Source organism: Mauremys mutica, chromosome 25, assembly GCF_020497125.1.
Source record: "Mauremys mutica isolate MM-2020 ecotype Southern chromosome 25, ASM2049712v1, whole genome shotgun sequence".
Lineage (NCBI taxonomy): Eukaryota > Metazoa > Chordata > Testudines > Geoemydidae > Mauremys > Mauremys mutica.
Genome location: NC_059096.1, coordinates 7,959,871 through 7,987,324, shown reverse-complemented (window position 1 = coordinate 7,987,324; position 27,454 = coordinate 7,959,871). Strand labels below are relative to the sequence as shown.

At 57.3% G+C, this 27,454-nt stretch overlaps 1 protein-coding gene across 6 annotated transcripts; it reads right to left on the bottom strand.

Moving 5' to 3' along the window:
- Positions 1-214: 214 nt before the first annotated feature.
- Positions 215-25,993, bottom strand: RUNDC3A (RUN domain containing 3A). Of its 6 annotated transcripts, none has more exons than XM_044999890.1 (11): positions 25,764-25,993; positions 15,355-15,470; positions 14,784-14,917; positions 14,290-14,375; positions 13,533-13,622; positions 8,549-8,629; positions 6,540-6,705; positions 5,836-5,993; positions 5,344-5,472; positions 2,239-2,345; positions 215-1,435 (listed from the first exon to the last, which is right to left on the bottom strand). In XM_044999890.1, exons 1-11 carry the CDS (start codon positions 25,856-25,858, stop codon positions 1,293-1,295), a joined length of 1,305 nt encoding a protein of 434 aa, XP_044855825.1. In that variant the 5' UTR covers positions 25,859-25,993; the 3' UTR covers positions 215-1,292. The 6 variants fall into 6 exon arrangements, with proteins under 6 accessions (XP_044855825.1, XP_044855827.1, XP_044855829.1 ...); XM_044999892.1 differs by having other exon boundaries at positions 25,724-25,900; XM_044999894.1 differs by lacking the exon at positions 25,764-25,993 and adding an exon at positions 22,642-22,660.
- Between the last annotated feature and the right edge of the window lie 1,461 nt (positions 25,994-27,454).

Here is a 27,454-nt window from a genome sequence, read left to right as displayed (position 1 = left end):
GCCAACAGCCCAGGACTGACCCAGAGCTCCAAGCACCTGCTCTTAGCCTGAGCTAAAGAACGCGTCTGTCTGGGGTTGTAAGAGACGCGTGTGTCTGCAGGGGGGGCACCGAGGGGCCCCTACAATGCACTGAGCTGGGGGTTACATCTACGTTGAAAACAATGGGAGACCGACCGCGGCACCGGCTTAGCCCCCCCTCACTCCAAATCAGACCCAGCTCATATCTGCATTTATTGTCTGTTTGCTTCGACAGGGCCTCCCCCGAGCCGGGGCTAGAAAACGTCAGGGGGGCGCTGGGGCGATGCTCCCCGTCAGAGGGTGCGCGACCTGGCCCGGCTGGGGGCGCTCAGGAGCGAGACACGCAGGGCAGCAGCAGGACATGGGTGGTGGAGGAGGCAGAATCCCCTCCCCGCACCGAGGCGGGGATGGTTGCTGGGCATGACGGGGCACGCAAAACCGAAGGAGGGAGCAGTCTGGGGGAGTCTCACCTCCACGGGGCAGACAGGCCCCTGGGCTGCAAAGCCGCTTTGTCAAAGCATCCGGCCCGTGGCAGAAGGGCACAGAAGTCCATGGCTGTGGTGCCGGGCTGAGGGAAGCAGGTATGAGCTGACAGTTCCTCCCCTTCCCAGCCCCCCAGCTCCCTGCACTGGGCGTCTCACGCGCCTGGGGGGCCACACAGCGTCCTGCTGGGAGGAGGCATCTCGGCCCCAATCAGCTGGTTCCAGAGCAGCGATAAAGTCCCCAGGGTGGGACGCTGGCCAGGGCGGGCCCCAAGGGGAGGCCATGGCCGTGTGACAGTGCCCCACCCCGCCTCCCCGCTTCACCCTTTCCAGCCAAGCGAAAGCTCCAGATGCAGGATTTATGTCCTGACCTCCCCCCCCAACTCCTCCCACTTTTGCAATTTCAGTCAGGGGCAGGATCCTTCTTCACGCCCTGTCCTTCAGCTGCTGTGCAGCACGGCGGTTAAACGGCTGCCTTGGTCCACCCCAGAGGTGGCTGCTTTTCTGCAGCACATTTCACAAAGCACGTCGGGATCCTTCCGGCTCCGTACGCGCGTAGGATATTAAGTACTCGGTTAAGCGTCCCTCGGTAGGAATGGGGCCCGCGTCTGTAAGGATGCAGCGAATCAGCCAGGGTGGGGCTGGCTGCCCCAGCCCCTCAAGAAGTTCAGTAAGGTCCATTTGCCTGTCGCTTTGGTCCCGTTGGTTTGAGATGGTGGCGGCTCCTTGGTTCGCCTCTTGGCTCCCCGGTGGGACCCGCCGATCCCAGGACAAGTGGCGCCGCCCAGCGTCTCAACTGGGGCTGTGGGTGGGGCTGGCTTCGTTGCTGTCACTCACCAGGCACTCGTTAGATTTCAGGCTGGCCAGGGACCTGCAGCTTGGGAGGGAGGCCAGGGAGCCGCAGAGCCCCAGCATGGATGGGGTGGGGTCCTTCCCTGGAGGGCAGAGGGGAATTGAAAGAGGGCAGGTCAGAGCAGGGGCCCGGCCCAACCCAGGCCGTTCAAAAATCCCTGCCCGCTTTTCCTGGTGGAGAGTGGACAAGGTGCTAAATGACTTGTCCAAAGTCCTACTGGAAGTCAGTTGCGGAGCCAGGACTAGAACTCAGGAGCCCCGATTCCCAGTCTCCTGCTCTCACCCCTAGACCCCACTCCCGCTGAAAGCCAGGGAGCCCTCCCCCCAGGCCTGGCTCCCAATTCCCCTGGCTCTAATCTCTACATCCTACAGGAACTGCCCCAAGCCAGCTTCCTACAGGAACACAGATTCCTAGAGTCCAAGGCCAGAAGGGACCATTGCGATCACCTTGCCCGAGCTGCGTGACGCAGGCCAGAGAACTTCTCCCAAGGAATTCCGAGAGCAGAGGGTTTAGAACCACATCCAGTCTGGATATAAGTATCGCCAGGGATGGAGAATCCACCACCACCCTTGGTAAGTTGCTCCAGTGGAGAATGACCCTAAACGTACGCCTTGTTTCCCGTGTAAATTGCTCCAGCTCCATTGTGGCTGATCACCGCAGAATGCAGGCTGGGGGTTAGATCAAGGAGCTGGGAGGCAGGATGCCGGGGTTCCATTTCCAGGTTCACCTCTACATTCCCAGGCCTCTCGTACCAGCCCCTCCCTCTTGCAGACAGGTGCTAGGGTCTTCCTCCAACCCCAGGTGTCTGCTAATAGGTAACTTCTGCCTCCCAGCCCTGGCTTGCCATTCCCCGCACCGACCCGCTCCCTGGGCCCGGGGGCTTACCCAATGGCCCCCAGGGCTCTCCTTCTTGCTTGCCTTCCCCCAGCCTCTGGGAATCCGAGCTCAGGCTGATCTCCGCCGACAGCTGATCCGTGCTCATGAAGCTGTGCCTGCGAGAGACAGCGCCGTTATTCCTGGCCCGGAGGAGCCTGAGCAGCATTCAAAACCCCGGCGCATCCCCCCCGGGAGTTCCTGCGGCTGCCGGGTGACCGTGTCAGAGGGTCTTTCAGTTCCCACGGTGCGCTGCAAATTCTCCTGGAGCCCTGCGCGCTGGGGAGCTGGGTGCCTCTGGAGTCCCCCCGGCCACTGGCTGGGGGGCCCCACTGCGCCTGGCGGGGTCGCATTGTTCCGGGAACAGCCTGGGAACCAAGACCTAGGCCCTGATCCGGGCAAGCACACGCTTCACTTTACGCATGGCTGCAGCGGGGTGGCTCTCAGGCAGTAAGTCACCGCACAGCAGCTGGGCCCTATTGCCTGGTCTCTGCTAACTAGGAGCGGAAGCATGTCTGTCCAGAGGGTGAGATTATCAATCTCCCGAGCCCACTGCCCCCAGCAGACAGCTCGCAGCCGGCCTGAGAGGCAATGCAACACCGCTGGGGTGGGGAGGATGGGGAGTCCTGGAAGGGAGACATCCCGAGCTGGGTATCTTACCCTATTCACCCCCCATCTGTCCATCCAACCACACCTCTGTCTAGGCTCCTCCCTCCGTCTGACCCTCCATCCTTCCACCCGTCTAGGCTCCTCCCTCCGTCTGACCCTCCATCCTTCCACCTGTCTAGGCTCCTCCCTCCGTCTGACCCTCCATCCTTCCACCCGTCTAGGCCCCTCCCTCCATCTGACCCTCCATCCTTCCACCTGTCTAGGCCCCTCCCTCCGTCTGACCCTCCATCCTTCCACCCATCTAGGCTCCTCCCTCCCTGTCTGACCCTCCATCCTTCCATCCGTCTAGGCCCCTCCCTCCGTCTGACCCTCCATCCTTCCACCTGTCTAGGCCCCTCCCTCCGTCTGACCCTCCATCCTTCCACCCGTCTAGGCCCCTCCCTCCCTGTCTGACCCTCCATCCTTCCACCTGTCTAGGCCCCTCCCTCCGTCTGACCCTCCATCCTTCCACCTGTCTAGGCCCCTCCCTCCGTCTGACCCTCCATCCTTCCATCCGTCTAGGCCCCTCCCTCCGTCTGACCCTCCATCCTTCCATCCGTCTAGGCCCCTCCCTCCGTCTGACCCTCCATCCTTCCACCTGTCTAGGCTCCTCCCTCCGTCTGACCCTCCATCCTTCCACCCGTCTAGGCTCCTCCCTCCATCTGACCCTCCATCCTTCCACCTGTCTAGGCTCCTCCCTCCGTCTGACCCTCCATCCTTCCATCCGTCTAGGCCCCTCCCTCCGTCTGACCCTCCATCCTTCCATCCGTCTAGGCTCCTCCCTCCATCTGACCCTCCATCCTTCCACCTGTCTAGGCTCCTCCCTTCGTCTGACCCTCCATCCTTCCACCTGTCTAGGCTCCTCCCTCCGTCTGACCCTCCATCCTTCCACCCGTCTAGGCTCCTCCCTCCGTCTGACCCTCCATCCTTCCATCTGTCTAGGCTCCTCCCTCCGTCTGACCCTCCATCCTTCCATCCGTCTAGGCCCCTCCCTCCGTCTGACCCTCCATCCTTCCATCCGTCTAGGCTCCTCCCTCCGTCTGACCCTCCATCCTTCCACCTGTCTAGGCTCCTCCCTCCGTCTGACCCTCCATCCTTCCACCTGTCTAGGCTCCTCCCTCCGTCTGACCCTCCATCCTTCCACCCGTCTAGGCTCCTCCCTCCGTCTGACCCTCCATCCTTCCACCTGTCTAGGCTCCTCCCTCCGTCTGACCCTCCATCCTTCCATCCGTCTAGGCCCCTCCCTCCGTCTGACCCTCCATCCTTCCATCCGTCTAGGCTCCTCCCTCCGTCTGACCCTCCATCCTTCCACCCGTCTAGGCTCCTCCCTCCGTCTGACCCTCCATCCTTCCACCTGTCTAGGCCCCTCCCTCCGTCTGACCCTCCATCCTTCCACCCGTCTAGGCCCCTCCCTCCATCTGACCCTCCATCCTTCCATCCGTCTAGGCCCCTCCCTCCGTCTGACCCTCCATCCTTCCACCTGTCTAGGCTCCTCCCTCCCTGTCTGACCCTCCATCCTTCCACCTGTCTAGGCTCCTCCCTCCCTGTCTGACCCTCCATCCTTCCAGGCTCCTCCCTCCATCTGACCATCCACCTGTCTAGGCTCCTCTCTGTCTAACCATCTAGACTCCACACACACACACACACACACACACACAGAGTTAATTAACCACTGGAACAACTTATCAGGGGACATGTTGGATTCTCCATTGCTTGAAGTCATTAAATCAAACCTGGAGATCTTTCTAAAAGCTCTGCTCCAGCTCAGCCACCAGATAGGGCCTTGATGACAGGGCGAGGGTCTCATGTCCTGCAGGAGGTCAGGCTAAATGGTCATAATGGTCCCATCTGGCCTAACAGTCTCGGAGGCTCTCCCTGGTGTTTGTCAGGCCTCAGGCCCCTTGGCCTCCATCCCTGGATGACTAGACCAGCCCCCGAGTTACCCCCGGGCTGGGAAGGATGTTGGAATACACCTGCCAGCCCCCTGGTTTGGGATGCCACTTCTCTCCTCTGCTGGCAGGAGATGGGGTTGCTGGCTCTGGGCTATACCCCCCACCCAACTCCCCTATCCCTTCCCAGGGGAGCAGGGTTTTACACAAGCTTCAGGGCCATGGAGTCGGATAAAACCCGAACCAGCCTGAAGGTTCCTCCGAAACGGAGCCCAGATCCCAGCACTGGAGCTGTGGCTGGTTTCAGAGAACGTCCGGCTCTTCCCTCCTCCTCACTGTTCTGCATGGTGAGCTACTCCCCCCTTTCCCCTGCATGGACGGACGGACGGACGGACACACACACCCTCTCCTCGGGAACCCTGCACCCCCATGCAGCCTTGGCAGACGGCTCAGAGCAGCATCTGAAGGTGGGAGGTTCATAGGGACCAGCCCCTGCCTCCCTGAGCGTCTCCTCTTGCTGCCCTGCACGCTGCCCCCCACCCGGGCCCGGCTCCTCGGGGTCTCCTCCCTGGGGATTCACCTCCTGTACAGCTTGGCGTCTGACCCGCTCTCGTTCCCATTGAGGGTCCCCAGCGACGGCCACTGGTTCGCCAGCGGCGTGGCCATCTCCTTGGAGAGCTGGGTGTTCTCACAGGGGATCAGGCCCGTCCTGGAGGCAGAGGAGGAGGAGGAGGGGAGGATGTGATGCGCAGCGGGCCAGGGCCTGCCCCAAGAGATGGGGCCAGGAACACAGAGCCCTACTCGCCTCCCAGCAGGGCTAGCAGCCACGTACAACATGGCAGGGAGGGAACTCTGGGGCAGAGGGAACTGATGGGGGGAGGAAAGGAGAGAGCCCCTCCCCCCGTGGGCCAGGAGGAGCTGATGGGGGTGGGGGGAGAGCCCCTCCCCGTGTGGGGCACAGGGAGCTTGAGGGGAGCAGAGAGCCTCTCCCAGTGTGGGGCACAGGGAGCTTGGGGGGAGGGGAGGAGAGTGCCCCTCCCTGCATGGGGCAGGGTTTTTCTGATGGACTCACAGTTGCTCCTGCAGTTCCAGGATGACGCCCTCCAGCTCCCTCTTCTCCAGCTGGTTCTGCACCTTCACCTCCTCCAGCCTCATCTGCAGACGCTTGTTCTCCGCCTCCAGGTCCTTCAGCTGGGATTCCCGGAGCCGCACCAGCTCCTCCAGGTACCCCTGGGGCACAGGCAGGGATCAGGCCCGGCGGGGTGGGGCGGGGCAGGCCTTGCACTGGCTGCAGTGAGGAGTGAGCTCGCTGGTGGGGGCTGGGCCTGGGGATGCACAACTGTGGGCGTGGCACCCCATGCCCAGGCCAGCTCTGCCAGGGGAGGGATCTGGCGGCACGGACAGATAGAGGATGCATGCCAGGACCACCCTCGTGGAGGCTGCTGCACTCCTGGAGCAGCAGCCTCCAGCCCAGGCAGCAGGGCTGGGGCCGTACCCCCCAGCAGCATGCCCGGAGGGGAAGCGGGAGCACCATTCTGCTGGGGAGGGAGCAGGTGGGTGCGGGGGCCGGCCAGGGTCACTGGTGCTGCTGGGCGTAGGAGCTGCCGTGCAGGAAGCAGCAAGGCTCCCCCAGGGTTACTTGTCTCTGCTTCAACACTGGGGGCTGGACGAGATGACCTCCCGAGGTCCCTTCCAGCCCCACATATCTAGGAGTGAGGCTCAAAACCACCCCCCCCACCCCTAATCCACACCCCTCACAGCCTGATGCCCGGGTACCTTCTGCGCATACACGATGCGGAACTTCTGCTCCATCTTACGCCACTTGTTGTACCAGCTGTCCTCGTCGGTGACCAGCAGCTGGTAGGGGTGCTCGGGGGAGCTCTCCTCGCTCGTGCTGCTCTCCATGCTCCTCCGGTCCTCCTCGTCGCTCAGGTAATCGTAGCTGCCCAGAGAACCAGGGGCTCAGCGGGAGAAGTTAGCTCCCCGTCTGCCCCGACTTGGCGGGGAGGGTCAGGGGGGTCCTGGGAGCAGGAGTGAGGCTCAGCGAGTGGAGGGGGGCACCGGACGGCACAGCTCCGAGTCATTGTTGTCTGGGCTGATTTTGCCTGACTGGACGGCTTGGCAAGGACTGGGGAGTGAGTGAGAGCGTCGGAGACGCTAAAGAACATGGCACTGTTGCCAGCTAATAAGAGCTCTCCACTGCGGCAAGCAGATCAGAGCTGGGGTTTGGAGCCAAACCCCCGGACCCCTGGGTTCCAGCCCAGATTTAGTGCAGCAAATGGAATCACGGTAATAGGGTCAGAGCCTGGCACTTTGCCATCCTGCAGAGGCCGGACTGAGCTCCCTTCGCTGTGCTGCACGGGGAGCTGTCCAGGGCGTCCCGACGGCCCTGTCCACTCGGGAAAGATCTCGTGGCGCTTTTTCCTAATGGTTTGCCCCATTGTCCCTGGGGGGCGTTCTTGCTTCCTTCCTCCCCCAGGCCTGTGCTGAGTGGTGGGCGGGTTCCCTCAGCCCAGAGGCGCTGCCATGTGAAGCACTCTGGGAGCTCTGGAGAGACAGAAATGTAACCCAATAGTTCAGCCTTGCCCCTAAATCACTCCCTCTGGCCCGTTGAATCCCTGCCGTGGCTCCAGCCTATGGAGCGCTCAGAGCTGGGTGCCCAGCGACGTCGCTCCAGCAAGGCACTAATCGCCTTCCTGCTGCGAGACACCCTGAAAACAGCACTGGCCTGATTATTAACTGCATTGTGCCTAAGGACCGGCCGTGATGGGGCCCCTTGTGTTAGGGGCTGTACAAACACAGAGAAAGTCCCTATCCCAAAGAGCGTCTTGGCTGTCACAGGGCTTTGAATCGCCTGATTCGCCCGTTGCTCTCTGTCGCCCCCTAGTGCTCTCTCTGCATCGCTCTTTCCCACGGTTCCCCCGGCCACTGAACGTCAGCCTTGGATCCTTTCCCCCGGAACGTGCCAGCTCTTGTTTTTCCAAGCTGAAATCCAACTGTTCTCTCTCGACCCCTTGGGACTATTTCTCTGCACCTCCTCTCGGTTTGCAAGACTCACTGACCTGCTCTTCAGCGCCTCTCCTAGGTGCTGGGTGGATGTATGTGATGGCGCCGTAGCAACGGGCACAGTGTCTTCTCTAGGGAGAGCGTTTGTGGTGCTTCGTACAGGAAACGGGACTACATTTACCCAGAATCCTTAGTGACAGGGTAGGTATCGGCTTGGAAATACAAGCCTGGGGGTTCTTAGTTGCATGATGCAGTTACGCAATTGCAGACCCTCCTGGCGGGGGGGTTCGGCTGTGATAACTACGGGCGTCGGGACGCAGCATCCCCTCCGTGTGCAGTGATGCACAGTGGGAGGGGCAAAGGGCTGTAAAAATCTATCTACATAACAACAAAGCGACCTGGAGCCAATAGGAGAGGGAGGCTGGTCTTAGCACCCAGCTGACTAACCTCCCATAAGACAGACATCATGGTCCAGTGCCTACCACCACCATCTGGGACTCAGGAGACCTGGGTTCCTTGCCCAGATCTGCTGTGGGCAAGTCACTTCCACTCACTGGGCCTCCACTTTCCCCTCCCACCACTTGTCTGTTTGATTGTAAGCTCCTTGGGGCAGGGACTGCCTCTTACCAGGCGTCTGTGCAGCACCCAGCACCCTGGGGCCCTGACCGTGGTTGGGGTCTGTCGGTGCCACTAATAGGAGCTGAGCGGAACTCCAGGGTGCTGGGCCCCCCACATTGACAGTGGCTGGCTCATTGGGTGGATGATACAGTAGCTGTTACCTCTGTGTAAACTTCAGATACGGGGTGTAGTCAATGACAACAGGGGTTTTCCCGTCCATTACTTCCCCTTTCAAGCAGAAACTGAAAGACACAATGAGAAAAAGGAGTTCAGGCAAAACCGATCGATCGACATTGCCCCAGAACTCCTGGGGTCAGAGCTGGAAACATTTTCCTGTGGATCTAACTACCCTGACACCGTTCTTGGGGTACCCGGGACTGAGAGTCACCTTCTTTTTCCCTGATGCCTGGGCCTGGCTGGGCATCAGCTGCCTAATATCACCAGCCGGTCAGCCACTCAAGCCCCCTCCTCTGGTGTATCCCAGCCCTGTCTTTGCCTGGCAAGATCACAAGAAGTGCATCCCAGCCCCTGAGCCCTCTTGAGGCGTTCCTGGGACACCCAGCCCCGGGTTACTCACAGAAATCCCAGATCTGCCCCCAAGGGAACAGTGTACCCCGGTTTAACCTTAGATTGCTGCTCTTGTATGGCACGCAGCACATAAATAAACCTTCTTTGGTTTTGTTATAAGAAAGACTAGAGGTTCCACCAGGGAACAAGAGCGGGAGAGAGAGAAAAAGGGTTACAATACATAACAAATCACAGAACATGCACTAGGGCCTACACTTATGAATCGCTTCCTTTCCTAGTTAATACAATAGGTTCCCCCCCGCCCCGTCCCAAAGTTCAGTCTGCCGCAGAGCTAGCTGGCTTCCCAGGACCCACAAGCCAATCTTTTGTGAAACACTCCGCTCAAGAAGAGGTCTCCTCAGTGAAAGGATGCGGAGGGTCTTTGTCCACTCTGTGAAACACCAAACCAGCCTTTTGTCTTTACTGACAGGCACCGTGATCCCATCTGCTCTAATGTTTCTTTTTACCTCCATGGGGGCCTGGATTGTTTGCAGTTGTCTTTGGTGGCTTTCCATTGATTGCTCTAGGCAAGGGTAGACAACTGAACCTTGCATTATGGCTCCGGCTGACCAGGGATGGGTGACAACCCCTTCCTGCTTGAATGGGCCGTCACATAGGATTCCCCGCTGACGATAAGGCATAGTTTTCAATGTAGCTATATCATTCCTTAAGGGTGGAACCCGTACATGCAACTCACAATGATTATGAGTCTTGACAAGTCACAAGCTTTCAGTGGAGACCTCACACGCTACCCTTCTTGGATAAATACCATGAAAGTGGTGTATTAGGTATAGTGAGTGTGTCAGGTCTGGGACAGGAACTGCTTGTAAAGAACAGCAGAGCTTTTGCCCATCAGTACCAACAGGCCTCTGTGCAACCTACCCAAACCTCTCCCACTGTGGAGGATGGTGCAAGAACACTGAATGTGGGGGGAGTTCCCAGCTACTGTAGTACCAGCCTCTCCCAGCATGGGGCGCTGTAGGGGTGGGGCAGGAGTGCTGGCTGTGGCGGGGAGATCCCTGCTGCTCCATTCTCAGCCTCTCCCAGCAGGGGGTGCTATGGGAGGGGTGGGGTGCAGGAGCACTGGCTGTGGGGGGAGATCCCTGCTGCTCCAGTACCAACATTCCCTAGCAGGGTGTGCAATAGGAGGCAGTGTAGGTGAGGACACACATACCGTGTCCTTAGTCCGGAGCAGGAAGCCAGGCAGGAGTGGGGCTGGAAGGGTCTAGCCAGACCAGTTCAGCCATTTCCAAGAATGAGGCCAGGAGAAAATATGTTGGTTTTGCCGCTGTTAAAAAATTCTGGTGACCTCTTTGAAAAGCTCTTGCAACCCCGTACTTCGGTGCAGGGACACGAAATGCAGCCGGGCCATGGGCCCAGGTGGCACGGATGGGTCTTTTGCCCCTTTGGTGAAAAGCCGTCCAGATTTGGCCCAGTGATAAGCCTTTGACTAAGTGCAGTTCACAAATGCGGCGTACAGAATGATTAGATCTGAGCAGCTCAATTCCACAGAGATTCCATCCGCGCTGGGCATGGCAGGGCCGCAGGACTTTCCTCGCCCTTGCAGCTGTGGGGCCAGGCCAGGCCTATGCTCTAGGGATTATTTGGGGGAAGCTCCCTGGCTTGTGTTATGCAGGGGGTCAGATGAGATGGCCCCATCTGGCCTTGGAATCTCTGAACTGAGAGCAGGGAGCCAGGCTCTCAGAGACCATCCTGCTTGCCCCCAGGCATAGAGGAGCATGTTGTGGGACAAGAACCAGACCTGTAGGGCGGGGTGGATTGGGACCAGGAGCTTGGGGACGAGGAACCTGGCTGGGATGGCAGGCTGGTTGTGTGGGAGAGAGAAACCAGGAAGTTGGAGTGCGGGGGGCCAGAGACTGGGAACCAGTGGGGCAGAGGGAAGGAGGTGAGGTGGGGAGACAGATCTGACAGGGATCTGAGGTGAAGGGGGAGAACTGGGACTGGCTGGGCAAAGAGACAGGGCCAAGGAGCTGAGGGCGGGGAGGGCAGGACACAGATTAGAGAAGGAGCTCAGGGAGGAAGGTTGGGAGCCAGTGGGGACTGGGAACGTCGGGGAGGGTGGCAGTGACTGGAGCCCGGGGGGTGGGTGGGAGAGATCAGATGAGGTGCTGGGAGGGAGGGAATTGGGACTGGCTGGGCAAACGCACTGCACAGAAGGAACTGGGGGAGGAAACTGGGAACGGCTGGGCAAGGAGACAGGTACTGGAGTGCGGGAGAGACTGGGACTGGGGTGAGGAACCTGGAGGGGTGAGACTAGGACGTGCTAGGCAGGAAGACTGGGGCTGGGATGGAAAGCCTGAGGAGCGGAGACAGACTGGCTCGGGGAGGAGAATGGGACAGAGAGAAGGAGCTGGGGTGGGGAACAGGCAGGACAGGGCCATGTTGGAGAGGACAGGGCAGATGGAGTCATGCTTGGGGGGAGGACAGGCAGAAGAGTCTTTTCCCATTAGAGCGCACTGCCCTCCAGGGCCTGGAATGGAACCCAAGATCCCAGAGACCCACCATTCCTCCATTGTCAGCAAATATCTGTGAAACCCACTGGGAAATTATCCCATCTCACTATAGTGCAGCTATACAGAGAGGATAACAACCTACTATTGCTGTCAGTTACGCTGCTAACTCAAGTTGCAGAGATCTGTGCGGTGGATCTAAAGGTTCCCACTTGCTGATGACTCGTGGGGGTGTCAGATCTGTCTCCCCACATCAACTCCTTCCCTCTGCCCCACTGGTTCCCAGTCGCTTTTCCAAGCGGTCCCAGTTTCCCTCCTCTGCCTCCCAGTACCAGTCTCTGTCCTCCACGCCAACTTCCACTCCCGGTTTCTCTCTCCACCGGGAGCACCATTATTAAAGTTACAAAGTCAAGCACTCCAATATTAGGCAATGCCAGAATTCAGGGTGCCTGTGCAACCTTCGTTCAGCCCACTTGGGCACACGCGTGATGCTGCTGTTTTTAATTAGATGATCACGCTGTTTTCTCCAGTGCACGGGGCCTGCTCTGGGGTTGAACCAGAGTTTTTCAGCAAAGGAGGCTATGGTGTATAGGGGCCCTGCCTCATTGGTTGCAGAAGTTGGAAGGTGGGTAGTGAAAGAGGCAGGGGACTGCAGGAAGGGAAAAGATGGTCTGGTTAAAGGCAGGTGAATGTTGCTCTGGAGAATTAGATTCTGTCCCTTCCTCTGCCCTGTTGCCGGTGTGATGCTGAGTGAGTTAATTAATGAAAAGCTGGGTTTAAGTACGAGATCCTCGTGTTTTTGCAGGGGTCTGACTCAGAACCCTGGGGCTTGAGTTACAGAAATGCTGGACATTATCAGCTGCAACGGAAGGCAGTGGGAGCTGCGCTGTGAAGATGTAAAGTGCGATCTAATGCCAAATACTCCAAAAAGAATCACATCGTAGGTGTCTCAAAGTGGGCACCCAAAACGACTGGAAAATTTGTGTGCCGCAGTTCCTCAGCTGTAATACGGGGAAAACAACACCCTTCATCCCACCTGGGTGTTGCCAGGATCACACTCGTGAAGCGCTTGGAGGCGTTAGTGGCAAAACACCCAGGAGGAAATGAATAATGCTGTCTTCAGAGCGGGGTTTGAATAAGATGCAGTACGTGGATGTCAGAAAACAAAATAGCTGATTGGTGCTCGCTGAATGAGCCGGGGTCCTGTGGGAAAAATAGTGTGAGATCACATCATTAAAGACGACCATAATACGTACACACAAAAGGGCTGAACTAAGGTTAAACAGGCAATCTTAATTCTGGCATTTCCTAACTTCTTTGCCACCTTAATAACATTCTTTTAATGTAGGTTTTGGGCTGATTGTTTTTTGTAATTCTAATGAAATCCCTTGTTCAGTGTTTGTAGAAAGTGGGTCTGTGTGCGATTCTTTAGCCCTGATAGAGGAGCCCTGGTTGGCTATGAGCACAGAGTGCCTGGATCTCGATATGAGAAATGTGCATTGTCCCTGTCGGTCGGTCTGTCTCCCTCTGCGTTTTCTAAGGTGGTCATTCAGCCCTGCTCTAGGTATTGCGCAATGGGTGCTTTAAAAATACCTCAGATTTTGATTCAACGTAAGAACAGCCATGCTGAGCCAGATCAATGGTCCATCTAGCCCAGTATCTTGTCTTCTGACAGTGGCTGGTGCCAGATGCTTTAGAGGGAATGAACAGAGCAGCCAATTGAGTGATCCATCCCCTGTTGTCCAATCTCAGCTTCTGGCAGTTGGAGGTTAAGGGACACCCAGAGTCTGGGGTTGTGTCCCTGACCATCTTGGCTAATAAGCACATGGAGGATAGGTCCATTGATGGTGAATTCTTTTTTGAACCCAGTTATACTTTTGGCCTTCACAACATCCCCTGGCGAGGAGTTCCACAGGTTGACTGTGCATTGTGTGAAGAAGCACTTCCTTATGTTTGTTTTAAACCTGCTGCCTATTTATTTCATTGTTCTTGTGTTGCGTGAAGGGGTCAATAACGCTTCCTTATTCACTGTCTCCACACCAGTCATGATTTGATAGCCCTCCATCATAGCCCCCTTCAAGAGGCACTGTTCTCAGGCTCCTCCTACCTGAAGTCAATGGCGCTGAGGCCGATCAGCATCCCAGTGAGCACGGTGGACTCCTCTCGCAGCATGATAGCCCCGTCGTCGTAAAACCTTCTGCAGGGAAGGACAGACACCGTTACCCCTGGGGAGGGGGCTTCCGGACACCCAGTACCACCACGCATGCTCCCACACAGCCATGCTTACCCACTGCTACGAGCTCCACGGGGTCCGTTCACACTCACGCAGCCTTGCCATGGAGACCCAGCCAAGCGCTGCCATACGAAGCCCAGGGATCACACTCACATGCCTGTGCCCCTGCGCTGGCTCGTGAAATCCATCGCAAATGCGAAAGGGGCTGCTCTTACTACGCCGCGCCCCCGGGGAGGCCTGTGCTGCATGTGTCTGAGGCACAGGGCGAGGTGCCTGCATCTCACCTGGGCATTTTCACGGGCTCCCGCGCTCCCATTCAGGAGGCGAGTGGACCGAGCCAGTGAGGGGCAAGGAGGGGTAGGGATGGGGTCCTCCTTTGCCCCAGGGGCTGGGAAACTTGAGCCACACAGCAACCCTGCTGCTCCGACCAAGAAGCAGCAACGTATGATGGGGATTAGTAGCCTCTCCTGCTACAGTGGTCTGTGGATGTGGCCCGTAGGCTCTTCCTACCAACGCAGCCCCAAGACGGGCAAACACTGGGCTCCCTCGGTCTCGCCCCGGCTGTGGGAGAAGCGGCCTGTCTGCACTCCGCCAGCGGGATGGCGCACTGCTGTGTGCGGAAGCCGCTCACCTGGTGGTTCTGGTGTCCCTCAGGGCCGTGGTGATGTATTCCGACATGCGTTTCTCCATCAGCGCCACGCGGATCCAGGCCCGGCCCTGCGACAGACGAGCCCAAGGCACTGGGTGGTTAGGGGCACCTGCCGCTAGTGTCGACACCCATCCATCCACCCACCTAATCTATCCATTCCCACGGACGCCCCCCCATCCATCCAGCACAGGGTGCCCATCACTGTAGTCTCTGGGCACTAGCTACTGTCTTGTGACCGTCCCCTTCCAATGCAGCAGACAGACACCCCTCTGGGAAGGATGGGCACAGAGGTTGTTGCCCCATTAGCTGGTGCCCCTTTCCAGGTCGCCTAAGGGTGGCAGGGGCCCTTTGGCCCAGTGACCCTGCTAGGCCCACTGAGATGGGCTCTCTGCCCTTCCCATGTGTCTGCTGCTTTGCCCCTCCCTTGACGGGACCCGCCCAGCTTGTTGGCTTAGACAGCGGGGGCCCTGGCTGACCTTGGCCCGAGAAGTGCTGATGTTCTCCATGTTCTCGATGCTGCTGACGCAGTTGTTGGGGACCTTGCTGCAGGCCAGGCGGATGTAATCCCAGAAGCCGCGCTGCCCATCGGAGCTGAACCAACTGACGGGACCTGGGGCAGAGAAGAGGAGATGGCTGGGCTGCGACCAGGAGAGGTCCCTGCAGTCCAGGGGGCCAGCCTGCCTTAAACATTGGCCAATGCTGGAGGCTCCAGACATCCTCCGTAGCAGATACATGCACACAACAGTTGCGCACACACACACACACACACAGTGTCAATAGGAGTAGCCATCTGCCCACCTGGATGCAGACAATTGCACACAAATATGCGTCCAACAGTTGCACACACATGCACGCAACGGATGTGCACAAACACGCACGGAAGTGGACATCTACAAACTTCTGCTTGTGGACACACCTACCATAAGCACGTCTCCCATCGCAGAAGTGTGTAAATATGATGCATGCACAGACACACATGCGCCCCCCCCCTCCCCCGAATGCCCTGCAGGGAGCCCAGCCAGTCCACGCGAGCACACGCACCGTTACCTTTGAAACGGTGACTCAGGATCTGCTCTAGAATGGCAGCAAAGTTGATGAACTCCTCCGACGAATCGTCAATGGGCTCCGTGGTGTATTTCTCCAGCAGGGTCTTTACGGAAAATCTACCGGAGGAGGGGGGAAAAAAAATCACAGACATGTATGCAGGGGAGGCAGACAAGAGTTTCCTGTGGGGGACCCTCGGGGAGAATCTCTGAAAGCTAGTAAGGAAGTGTGGTCTGGAGGCTCCAGACCCTGAGACTCAGGACAGTTGGGGGCTATTCCTAGTTTTGCCACTAAGCCTGTTGTATGACCTTGGGTGAGGCAGTGTGACCTAGTGGATAAGACACCCCACTGGGGGTCGTGGGAGCTGGGTTCAATCCCAGGGCTGTTGGGTGAGCTTGGGCAAGTTGTTCCCTGTGCCTCAGTGTCCCCATCTGCGAAATGGGGGTAATGATACTGACCTCCTTTGTAAAGCACTTGGAGCTCTACTGATGAAAAGTGTGATATAAGAACTAGGGGCTACTATTGCTTCTCCCTTTGCCGTGTCTATTTAGCCTGAAAGCGCTTTGAGGGTGGGTCTCTCCCAATATGTGCATGTACAGCTCCTGGCACGATGGAGCCCTGCAGAACACTGATTCACCATCTCCAATTGGGAGCATCCGCCTGGGGACACCAGCTCCACACACCCTCCTCCTTGCGTATCCATCATTGCCATGACGTGATTTCATGATCTGTGGTGTAATTCCCTGGTGGAGGAAGCAGTTACACAGCATCTGCACGTAGACAGAGGCAGCATGCTCTTCTGTGGACAGATAGGAGAAGCCCATGCCCGTCTCCAGCTCAGGATCACTCAGCAAAGTGCTTTAGTCACTAATGAATTAGGCCTCCAATTAAAGAGGTCTATTTAACAGATAGGGAAACTGAGGCACAGAACAGGAGAAGTCAGTGAGGGTGAAGAAGGGAACTCAGGAGTCCTGCACCCCTCTCCCCATCACTGCGTCACGCTCTGCTTCAGGGCCCAGACTAGAACCCAGGAGTCCTGCATCCAAGACATTTGCTTTCCACTCACATCTATGATTAGAATGGGCCATCCTGTCATCAACACACTCTTTGGGCACCTACAAATGGATGCCAATGGTCTGCCAGCAGGAGCGCTCTCTCCTTCCCCATCACGCTGTTTGCCTCTTCTCACGGCACCGAGGCATCTGCTGTTTCCAGACAGCTCTTCAGACACCTACGCACCCAGCTGTCCTCCGGCCTTCTTAGGGCCCTGCTTTTCAGCACAGAGCAAGTGGAATCCTGCCCGAGTCCCCCGAGGGGAGCGGAGGAGCAGGGCAGGGAGGAGTTGTTCCTGGTTTCAGATGGCATCATCGACATTTCAAACCCTGCAAAGGGCTTTTGCTAGACTGGTGTCAGTTAGACACTGAATCAAAGTGACATTGGGAGTGGAGACGGACACAGACACAGTGTGGGAGGGAGGCCGGTGGGGAAAATAGAGCAGGAGACTGGAAATTGGGATGCCGAGGGTCTGGCCCTAGCTTTGGAAGGGAGCATGGTCTAGTGATCGGAGCCGGAGACTGGAAGTCAAGCGATTTAGGTTCTGTTTCTAGCTGTGGGAAAATATGCTTTGGTGGGGAGACTAGGGGGCTGGGATCAGGACTCCTGGGTTCCAGTCTCCACTCTGCCCCTGTATGAACCTAGGCAAGTCGCTTCCTCATTCTGTGCCTTGGTTTCCCCATTTGCAGATGGGGACAGTAAAAGTGACCCATGTGCTAAGGAGCTTGAGGCTTATTTCGTGCTTCAGGCTCTCTCGTGTGCTGTCGAAGGGCTGTATCTAGTGCCATAACTGCCATTTTGCTGTTGGCTACTGTCCTGCCAATGCAGCTCTCACTCATTTAAAAGCCCTTCTTACTAAGTTACTGACCTAGACGACATCTTGTAGCAGTGAGTTCCAAAGGCTAATCATGCACCATGTTAAACTAGGCCATTTTACCTACTGGAAATCTGTAGTTTGTAAACTGCAAATAAGTGACCTACCACCCATCCCAGCCTCTCCCCTTCACACACAGTTGCCTATGGAAAATGATTATTTATATTCTGGTAGCACCTGGAGGCTCCAGGGTAGATCAGGGCCATGTTGTGCTAGGTGCTGTATAGACCTAAACGGAGAGACAGGCCCTGCCCTAATGAGCTCACAGACTGGGGAGTGGTTTTAATCTCCATTTTACAGATGGAGAAACCGAGGCACAGAGAGGTGGAGTGACTCCCCCAAGGTCACCCAGGGAGGCTGTGCAGAGCTGGGACCCGAACCCAGCTCTCCTTAGCCCAGCCCACTCGACCCACCCTTTGCCGAGTCTCATGGCCTTGTGCTTTTCCTTAGGGTGCTGCATAGCATCATCCTGATCTCACAGGGGGGCTGGGCTTTCCTACCCCACGAGAGCCCCCTCCTATCGCTCCCCTGCCCCCACTCCAGCCTAAGGACATCAGGCCGCCTTTCACCGAAGCTAGAATACATCGCGGGGGAACAAAGACACTAACAGGATTGGACAATGGAGCTTTTCATCTCGGTCTGCTTGGCCACGCTGCAGGAGGCAGCCGCTTGTGTTGCTGAATCAGGGCATCCATTGTGACACCAGCCCCCCAAGGAGCCCAGGCCTGAGCTGATCAAACCAATTCTCTAGTGCTCATGGTGCGGGGGAGGAAAGGGGGAAAATGGTGCTCACAGTTAGAGAGAGAAACTGACATTAGTAAAAGCAGCAAAATAAAGGTGCCACTTCTCCAAGGAGCTGGATGCAACATTAAGTGACTGGTAGCGGTAGCCTGTAATTACACATCAGAGCTGCAGGAGCGCACAGCCCTGCAGAGAACATCCTGCTAGTCCCTCCCAGGGAATGGAGTAATTTAGACACCCGCACCCACATGGGCCCTGTTGGTGGCAGTGGGGTGCCCCGGAGGCAGCTGCATGGATCTAGTTGCAGGATGAGTGATTTAGGCCCTGACCCAGCAAAGTACTTAAGTAAGCACTTAATTTCTAGCATGTGAGTAGCCCCATTGATGTCAATGGGACAGTCCGCATGAGTCGAGGGAATTGCTTGGCTGGATCTCACCAGCACCGTTTCTGCAAAAAGAAAAGTGGGTCTGACTCATCTTAGAGTCCTTCGACTGTGTTAATAAAAGCAGTGGAGAGAGGAGAACTGGTTGCCCCTAATTGATGTAGGCTTTCAAAAGGTCTTGGACAAGGCCCCTCTCACCGGGGTGTCATGGAGTGAGAGGCGAGGTATTATCACTGCTTGCAGAGGCAGAAAGCGGAACCGGAATGAGGGGCCAGTTTTCAGCCTGGGCAAAGGTTAACAGTGGCAGCCTGGAGGTTCTGGCCTGGGTCCCGTGCTGTTGAACTCAAACATTCAATGGTCGTACATACATACTTTCTCTCCCGCTCTCTCCTCAATAGCACTGGGAGACCCTCATCAGACTCCCAGTGCATGGAGTTGGTAAGAGACAATCCATCCCCTGGCCCCAGGGTGGGATTTTACAGACACAGGGTGGGAGTGACTTGCCCAAGGTCACACAACAGACAGTAGCAGAGCTGGGAATAGACGCCAGTTCTTCCAGCTCCCAGCAGGCCAGTATCCCATTCACTGGACCACAGCGATGTTACTATCACATCTATTATAAGGGCTCCTGGTCTCCTCTTCGACGAGCTACACTATTTCTTACAGATCCTATCAATGTTCGCTTGGTAGCCTCTCCACGCCAATCCAAGCAGATCTCAAACAGCCTCTTTAGCATCCCAGAGAAGGAACCTACTCCTGAGTCTTATGACTTGGGGGAGCCAGATGGCTTCCTTCTCTCCTTTCTCATATGCTGTCAGTTAATTCAGTGCCAGGCTGATCGCTCTGGGGAGTGCCCTCCTCTATTGAGCCCAGTAGGGTACAACATAGGCCACCCACCGATGTGACCGCAAAGGAGCCCCAGTAAGAAAGCAGGGCTCAGCCTGGTGACCCACCCAACCCATGGCCCGCATGAGGACCCATTAAAAGCCAGTGCAGTGGCTGTCTTGGCCATGGGCCCCTGCTCAGTAGGAACTAGACTGAGACTCCCCTCTCCTCTTCAGCAGCCATCAGATAATCACTTCAGACAAAGTCTACCACCAGACATACACGTTTTGCAAAGAGGAAACTACCTGGGAAAGCCATCAAACCGCAAGGATCACACCCTGCTGGATTCTAACCCTGATACCTCCTATTGCACCGGGACCCAAGTGTTGAGTTCTGTAGGCCTGGGAGACAGAGGTTTTATTATCCCCATTTTACAGATGAGTCAAGGTCCCCCAGCAGAGCCAGATCCTGGACTGGAATTCAGGAGCATCCACATTGATACTCCCTTTGTTAATGATCGCAGCATTCCCCAGGCAAGACATCTCAGTCCAGCAGTTGTGCCATTCCTGTTATTTGACAGGGGCCGTTGCCTGTCAAAGCAGCTGCCAGTCAAGTGGGAGGCCCAGCTTGAAAATGTGGTGGGGTTGGCAGGGAGGGAGCAAGAAAGATGGGCCCATTGTGAGGGGACTAACCTGGGACCTGGGAGAGCCGGGTTTGTTTTGCGGCTCTGCTGCAGCTTCCCTGTGCCTTGGGCATGTCACTTAGCCGCTCACTGTCTCCATCTTTACGATGAGGAGAACAGCCCTGCCCAGCCTGACAGGGACCAGTAAAGCTTGAGGGACTCACCTACCACAGTGCCAACAGGCAGAACCCTTCCCCAGTGACAGTGAAACTGCCCCCACGGACTCCCAGAGAAGGGTTGGGTGGTTCTGCTCCTGGAAAAAGCCGACAAGACCAGATACCAGCAGCACTGTTGCGGCCAGGGGGAGAAAAAGTCCCCCCACCCTGCTGCTCACAAAGCCATCCCTTCTTCAGGGCGGGCACACGCAAAAGAAGTGCTTGAATCAGTGGGGCCCTGACTGCTTCAAAGCTTTTCCTGTCCCCTTTACCAAGTGCGGGGGTCCACTGTGAGAGGTGCGGTTGGGCCCCATCTCTCCCCCAGGGACCAGCCCCCACGATGTTGGAGGAATGACTGCAGACCCAGAGCTCCTGCGGAAGACAAGGGGAGCCTGGCCTGGGGAACAGCCTCGGAGGGGACAGCCCTTTCCCGTGCAGCAGCCGGAGCACAGCAGGGACCATCCTGCTCTCCAGGCCTGACCGGCTGCTGACCCAGAGCGCCAGCTGTGAGCTCCCGCAGCGGGATGCGTGGGGGGGTGTGTGTGTGGGGGGTGGGAATGGTGATGGGATGTGAATGAAGGTCTTCAGGGTCACCCGGCACCACGCATTGGGCAGGAGGCGCTTTCAGGGGGCTCTGAGTGGAGAACGTTGTACCCTCTCCCCCTTCGGGGATAGAGGTGGGTCACTTCGCCCTGAAGCCAAACTGGGACTCGTTACAGACCAGATCATAGCCCAGGGCCCAGCTGGGTGGGGGGGGGCAGAGCCCAGGGTGCGGCCCATTAGCAGGCCACATCCCTCCCTCTTTCCCACGCGGATATTTCACTCGTGCCAGAGCAAGGGCTGCGGGGCAGTAACACCTGCCACCCCCCAAACCACCCGCTGGGGTCTGGGGGGGCACTGCCCCCTCAGCCCAGAGTCCTTGCTCCAGAAAGGGTGTTGCTATGACAACCCCCTCCCCTCCCCCACCTGCTTGAGCCCGGCCTGCCATGACGTCACTTCCTGGAGCCCACACCTGGCCAGCCTGGGTCCCAGCTTCACCCAGCCCAGCCTTTGGGGTGGGGGGTACAGGACAGCAAGTGCCCCCCCACCTCCATTCCTCCTACAAGCTGCTTTTCTCCCTTGTTCATCCTGGATCATCCCCTCCCCCCATCATTAGTAATGATCAATCATCACCCCCCCCCCCGTGCCTAGGAGTTAATAGCTTAATACACAGCACTGCACAGCCTGTTAGCTCCCCCTCAAGCTGCAGCCCCCCCATTGCAACACCCCCCCCCCCGAATACTGCTCAGTAACACACTGATGCTTAATGTGAGGGCCCAGCGCTGTTCCCACAGGGACAGTTCCCAGCCAGCCTCATCACCCCCCTCCAGCCAGTCATCTGCATCCTCCTCAGCCCCTCCCTTCTCGCCCGTTCTTTCACCCCCCCTCCAAAAAAAAATCAGCCACCCAGGGAGCATATTTCTGCCTCCAAGCTGCACCTGGGATGATCCCACCCCCACCCCAATCCCCATCTCACCCCCCCACCCCAGCTCCACCTCTTCCCCCATCATTTCCCCCCCCCCGCACCTGAAGCTGCCCAGGGGGTCCCCGGTCCCTCCCCTCCAGCAGCCCCCACCCACCTGCAGACCGTGATGAGATTCTTCCTCTCCACGGCGATGTTCCTGGAAGAGGCTTTCTTGGAGGAGAGCCCGAGAGCCATGGCAGACTGGATACAGCTCGATTCCATCCAATCCGCCAGCCAACCCCCCCTCCTCTGCCCCCAGATCACCAGCGCGGGGCCCCCCACCTCCACCCACCCCTGATGGCTGGGGTCTATTTCCCCCTCTCCCCCCACCTCCTCCCGAAAAGCCGCTCCACCCCCTGCTGATGGCGTGAATCACAAAACCCAAGGAAAGGGAGCTCTCCCTGGTGCTGATGCTCCAAGCAGCCCTCCCCCTGTCCAGCCCCCTTCCCATGACGCGCTGGTAGGGAGGGCCAGCCCCCAGGCAGGGGCAGGCTCCAGGCTCCATCAGGCCCTTTCCCCAGGGTGGAAGGGATCAGCCCCCCAAGGCCAGACTTTCAGGGGAGCAGGATCCACTCTCCGGAAGGGTGGGTGGGTGTCTGTCAAAGGAATGAGACTGTCTCTTTTCTTGCTCAAGAAAATTTTTTTTATTCATGAATGGGGAGTGGGAGGTAGGTAAATGGAGCCCATCTGTGTGTTCTCCAGGCTCAGGGCCAGGCCAACGGCCTGAGCGATCCTTTAGGAGCCAGGATCCGGCAGGCTCAGGTCTTGACTCCTAGTGGATTTGATTAAGGGGGTCAAGATTCTGGCGACTCGGCCCACTTTGACCATGGAGGGAATGACTAAGAAATCCAAATTCTGCAGGGGGGCAAATCCCGTTTTTTGACACGGACGTGGCTGAACAAGAGGGCCCTGGGGGTCTGCGTGGCATGAAGAGCAGGAGATTCTCCAACACCAGGATGGCGGAGCTGGAGATTAAGCTGCAGCAGCCAGAAATGGCCTCCACCCGCTCACCCTCCGTTTCCTTCACCCTCTGCACCTCAGCGAACGCGTGGATTATGCCCAAGGGTTACTCACTCACAGGATGGATAGGACGCAGGCTCCAGTTCCCAAGCTTCGATTACATCACCAAAACTTCAGACCGAGCTGAGTCACCAAAGCTTTTCAGACCAAGAGAAAATGAACTGCCATTCAGCAATAGCCTGGAACCCAGGCCCTGTGGGTGCCATGCCAAGCTCCCTGGGACAGTCCCTTCCCCATCTGTGAAACAGACAGTTACGAAGTATTCTAGCCCCTAGGAGCCTCAGTCCTGGATAAGGCCCCACTGCGCTAGGCACTGTACAAATGGAACAAAAAGACTGTCCCTGCTCTTAATACTCCTTCTCCAGGTCTTTCTTTGGAAACTCTTCAGAGCAGGGTCTTTCACTGTGTGTACATACTGCACCTAGCACGCTGGAGTGCTGATCTCAGTCAGGGCCTGTGAATGCCATACAAAGAATAAGGTGCCTATAACAGCAATTTAGAAGCTTCTGCCCCCTGCTGCTCAGAGTGGGCACAGCACATTGTGTGTGATGGGCCTGATTCTGGTGCCCCTTGACTCCCAGGGAGGTTTGCCCAGTGGGAGCGAGGGTGGGCCAGGCAAAGGGCTAGTGGCTGCCATTCGCCCAAGAGAAATCAAATGGGTGCGTCTCTTTATGGGTTTTTCGGGGAGACACTTGGAGGGGGGGCGTTCGGCTACTGATTCTTCCTGCAACACCTTGGGCAAGTCTTAGCCTCTTGGTGCCTCAGTTTCCCATCTAGAACACGGGGCTAGCAGCGCTGCTCTCCCTACGTCACGGGGATGTTGGGAGGATCGGCGCATTAGAACTTGGGCGGTGCTCAGCTTTCAGAGCAGCCAGTAGGACCCTAGGGAGAGATCAACGCTCCAAAGCCCCTTGGCACTCGACAGGGCGCTGAGAACACGTTGCAGAGAGGCGCCACGGTGGGCACAGAGTTTCTTCATCCCCCGCTCTCCCAAATTCAAACCTAGTTTCTAGGCACCACAAGGGGAGCCCCATGTGCCCCTTTCTAGTGAGGCGCTGAACAAGGGCCTTAATCAATGGGATGTAGGGAGGTGCTTAAGGGCTTTGCTGTCTCAAGGCTTTCAAGGGATGATCCCGGCTGGGTGTGGGAGGGCAGCACGGCACAGCAAGGGTTAACGGAGTGTTACCATCCCTAGCAGCACTTGCCAGGTCTCCCCGTCCTTTTTAAAGACCTGGCAGAGTCCCTGGTGACATGGAGGGAGTGGGGAGGTTGGTAGCGCAGAGATAAGCTAGGATCCCTGGACTCTCCCCACAGATAAAGCTAATCGCAGAGCTCTGTCTGTCTCTGCAGCAGAAGGCAGTCAGCCCCCCCACCCAGCAAGCCTCACAGCCTGGCCTGGCCACCAGCCCATGGGCAGGGAGTTTGTCTACCTCCCCGCAGGAAAGGTGCAATTTCCCGCAGCCAGGCTCAGCCAATGAATCTATCCAGTGGCAGCCCTTGGTTTAGCTTGGCGATCAGGGACTGGCTGCAGATGCCTGTCATTTGAAACCCAGGGCTCCAGAAGGGCCTGGCAGCGGTTTCTTACACCTGCCATGGCATGGGGTCTGGAGAGACTACAGAGAGTGGGGCCTAGTGGTTAGAGGCAGGATCAGGCCTCCTGGGTTCTATACCCATCTCTGGGAAGGAAGTGTCTCTAGTGGTTAGCACTACAGAAACCGCCCCCCCAGGGGGTGGGGGAGAGAATTGCATTTTTAGAAAACCCAGAAACAACTTTGATTTGCCAAAGCACTTTCCTCTAGGGCAGGCTGCACATTGCCCAGTGCCACCTGCCACTTCCCCAGTCATTCCCCCGACCCTGCGAGCACAGGGCTCCCCTCCCATGGCACGAGTACAGGAGCAGGTCTTGGAATGCACATGTCCTATGTGACCAGATCTGTCTCTTCCTCTGCATCCATTTCATGTGAGAGAGACACATACACACACACCCCTCCCCACCTCCCTTCGGCTCAGTCACCATTTCTCCCACACTGCAGGCTGGTTTCTGTTCCCCTCGATTTCCTGATGCAGCCTCCAAGCCCAGCAGTGAAACAGTCAGATGGGCACTGAGTGCATGTACACACAACCCCCTCCCCGGTGCCCCTCTGAGCTGCCAAATGGAGAGGGCTGGAGCACCAACATCCTCTCTCCTGCCCCCTCCCTCGGTCTTTCCCTCCCACCTATATTAAATAGCAGCGGGCTTGTGACTTGCATGCAAGTCTCTGCTGCAGACACCCAGCATCATCACCCCAAGCATTCAAAACAAGTCAGGAGTCAGCCCTTCAAAAAGCACAAGATCAGCTTAAAGTTGTGATGTTTTAAGTGATGAGCAAGGTCAGAATTTTTTGCAGCCGGGCATTGCAAGCTTTTCTCCATAGCTGGGGAGGGGCAGGGGGCTAGGCTAGAATCTTATTTGGTAAAGAAAAAAAGTGATGGCTGAGTTTCTCATGTAAACAACATGACTCATGAGTTGGGGACTTTAAGAAACCCCCCAAAAACACAACTCATGGAAGTTCAGAGGTTACAAAGCCCAAAGGGACCACTGTGACCCTGCAGTCTGGCCTCTGCCTCACACAGGCCATAGGACTCCCCTGAATTAATTTGGCAGCCGTCACAGATCCATCTGATCATTTAAGCTCATCCCAGTAGTTTACATCAGCACAAACATCTGTATCTGTGAGAGGGCTGCTAGCTCCAGGGAATCCCTTTGTGGCCAAGGGAGACTCCATAGAAGCCCTGCCTCAGTTTCCACTTTTCAGCCTGGCTTCATAGATTGAAAGCCAGACCAGACTATTCTTAATCATCCAGTCTCACCTCCTACATAACCCAGGCAAAAGCCAAGGGATCCACCCAGGGTTACATGGGGAGTCTCTGGCAGACCAGGGATTTGAACCCAGGTCTTGGACATCCTAGACTAACATCCTAACCACTAGCCCAGCCTTCCTCTCCAGCCTTCTTTTCTCCACCATCCTTCCTCAGCTACAGAGACTTGCAGCTTGACCTACCACCAGAGTCATTAGCTAGAAGGCCACACCTTCTTGAGTAACCACATCCAAAAGGGAACTAAAAAATAACAGCACATCTACCCAGTCCCTCTTACCTGGGGGTCAGGCTGTCCTCTGGCCTGCCTGGACTCTTGCCTCACCCCAGGGCCACCTTCTCTTTGGCTCAGAGAGCTCAACAGGCAAACCCAATCTGCTGCTCTCTGGTCTTGCAGGGTGTGTTTACACTGCATCCAGGAGCAAACCTCCCAGCCCACTTCAACAGACTCCTGCTCTCAGGGCTGATGCTGGACATAGACAATGCTACAGGAGCCTTCCTCTTTTCAGCAAGCTTCTCTCAGGACCCAGCCTTGCCCTCTCACCCTCTCTCTTATTTATCCCAGAGGCCTGACTGAGTCACATGGCCTATTTTCTCTACCTGCCGGCAAGGGAAGTATCTGCTACAGGTGGGGCTGAATCGGCTCCCCTTAAAGGGCCAGCCAGCCTGTGGCAGGACCCACTGCACCACTGAGATGTATTTACACTGGGGCAAACATCCCTAGGCAGGGGTGGATCCTGCAGACGGAGCACCCCTCCCTCTGTGCGCCTGGTGCCTTGTCTCCGCGGGGTATTTCCTGCGACTACCCCGGCCGTCGCATGCCCATGCGGACACCCCCGTGGTATCCGTGCTCTAGTGAAGACAAGGCTCCGATGCCAGCTGGGGCTTTTCCCACTGTCCTGAGCAGGGTGCAGCGATACGCAGCCTGGCTGGGAGCTATATGACAAAGCCAAGGGTGGACAAGGCCCTCCTGCCATGGGCTCCTGTCTGACGCTCGCTGTTGGGAGGGACATGGCGGCTGAGCAGGGCCAGGCTGTTAATTCACTGCACCTTCGACCAGCCGGCTGATCATGCTGACACGTGTATTGATACCTCTGGAGCCAAATGGGCCAGGGCGACACTGGCGATGCCCGATCGGGTGTCTGCACTGACTTAACCCGTTGTGGGCATGTCGTCTCTCCCATCCTTTGCACCCCGATGGAATGGAAAGAAAGCAGCTGGGTCCCAAAGACCCATGTGTATGAGCCAGACCCTGTTCCTCGGCACTATGGTGTGGGTTGTAACACGCAGGGCTCTGAGCGGTTTCCTGTTTCATGTACGGTTTCGTGGCACGGGGGTTGTCCTGCCGCTGTCCCTCCGTGCCCGATCTCTGCTCCTCTGTTTCCTGTGCTCTGCCCTTTCAGCTGGGAGGCATACACCCCGTGCTCTCCTCCTCAGACTCAAGCCAGGGCGGAGAGGTGGCTCACACGGTGCACTGGACCCAGATGACAGCCAGTCGCTGACGCAGAGGCGGTGCTAGTCCATATTTTGGGGGGTCCGCCCCACATACAACACATACTACAAAAGTGAATGGGGGCCCCCTGGAGCCGCTCCGGGCCCTAAGCATTTGCTTTGTCTGCTTATGCCTAGCGCTGTGCAACAAAACCCACTTTGAGGGGGCGCGCGAGAACTGCAGTTGCAGGGGGCTGGGCTGGGGCTGGCAATAAGCTCAGTGATATTGGGGTGCACTGGGACTCGCTTGATTTCAGGGGAGGTCTGTTCACTCACCCCCATTCGTTCACCCCCGGCACCCACAGCCACACACACACCCACGCGTGGACGCCCCCGACGCACACCCTCACACCAGGTCACTCACACTAACGAGTCACCGGTCCCCGTAGCCTGACACGCTAGCTCACAATCTCCCGCCCGCACAAAGGCACGGCATGGGTGCACAGCCCTGCCACACCCACCCGGTCCCCACGCCCAGGCAGTGCAGGCACAGAGCTCACCCACATTCCACCCACCTCTC

Coding starts and splice junctions, on each gene's coding strand:
- RUNDC3A (XM_044999889.1), bottom strand. CDS start 21,789: ATGGAATCGAGCTGTATCCAGTCTGCCATGGCTCTCGGGCTCTCCTCC. Junction 13,623..14,289: donor AGGGACACCAGAACCACCAG/GTGAGCGGCTTC, acceptor CCTTCCCTGCAG/AAGGTTTTACGACGACGGGG. Junction 5,994..6,539: donor GCATCGTGTATGCGCAGAAG/GTACCCGGGCAT, acceptor CCTGTGCCCCAG/GGGTACCTGGAGGAGCTGGT.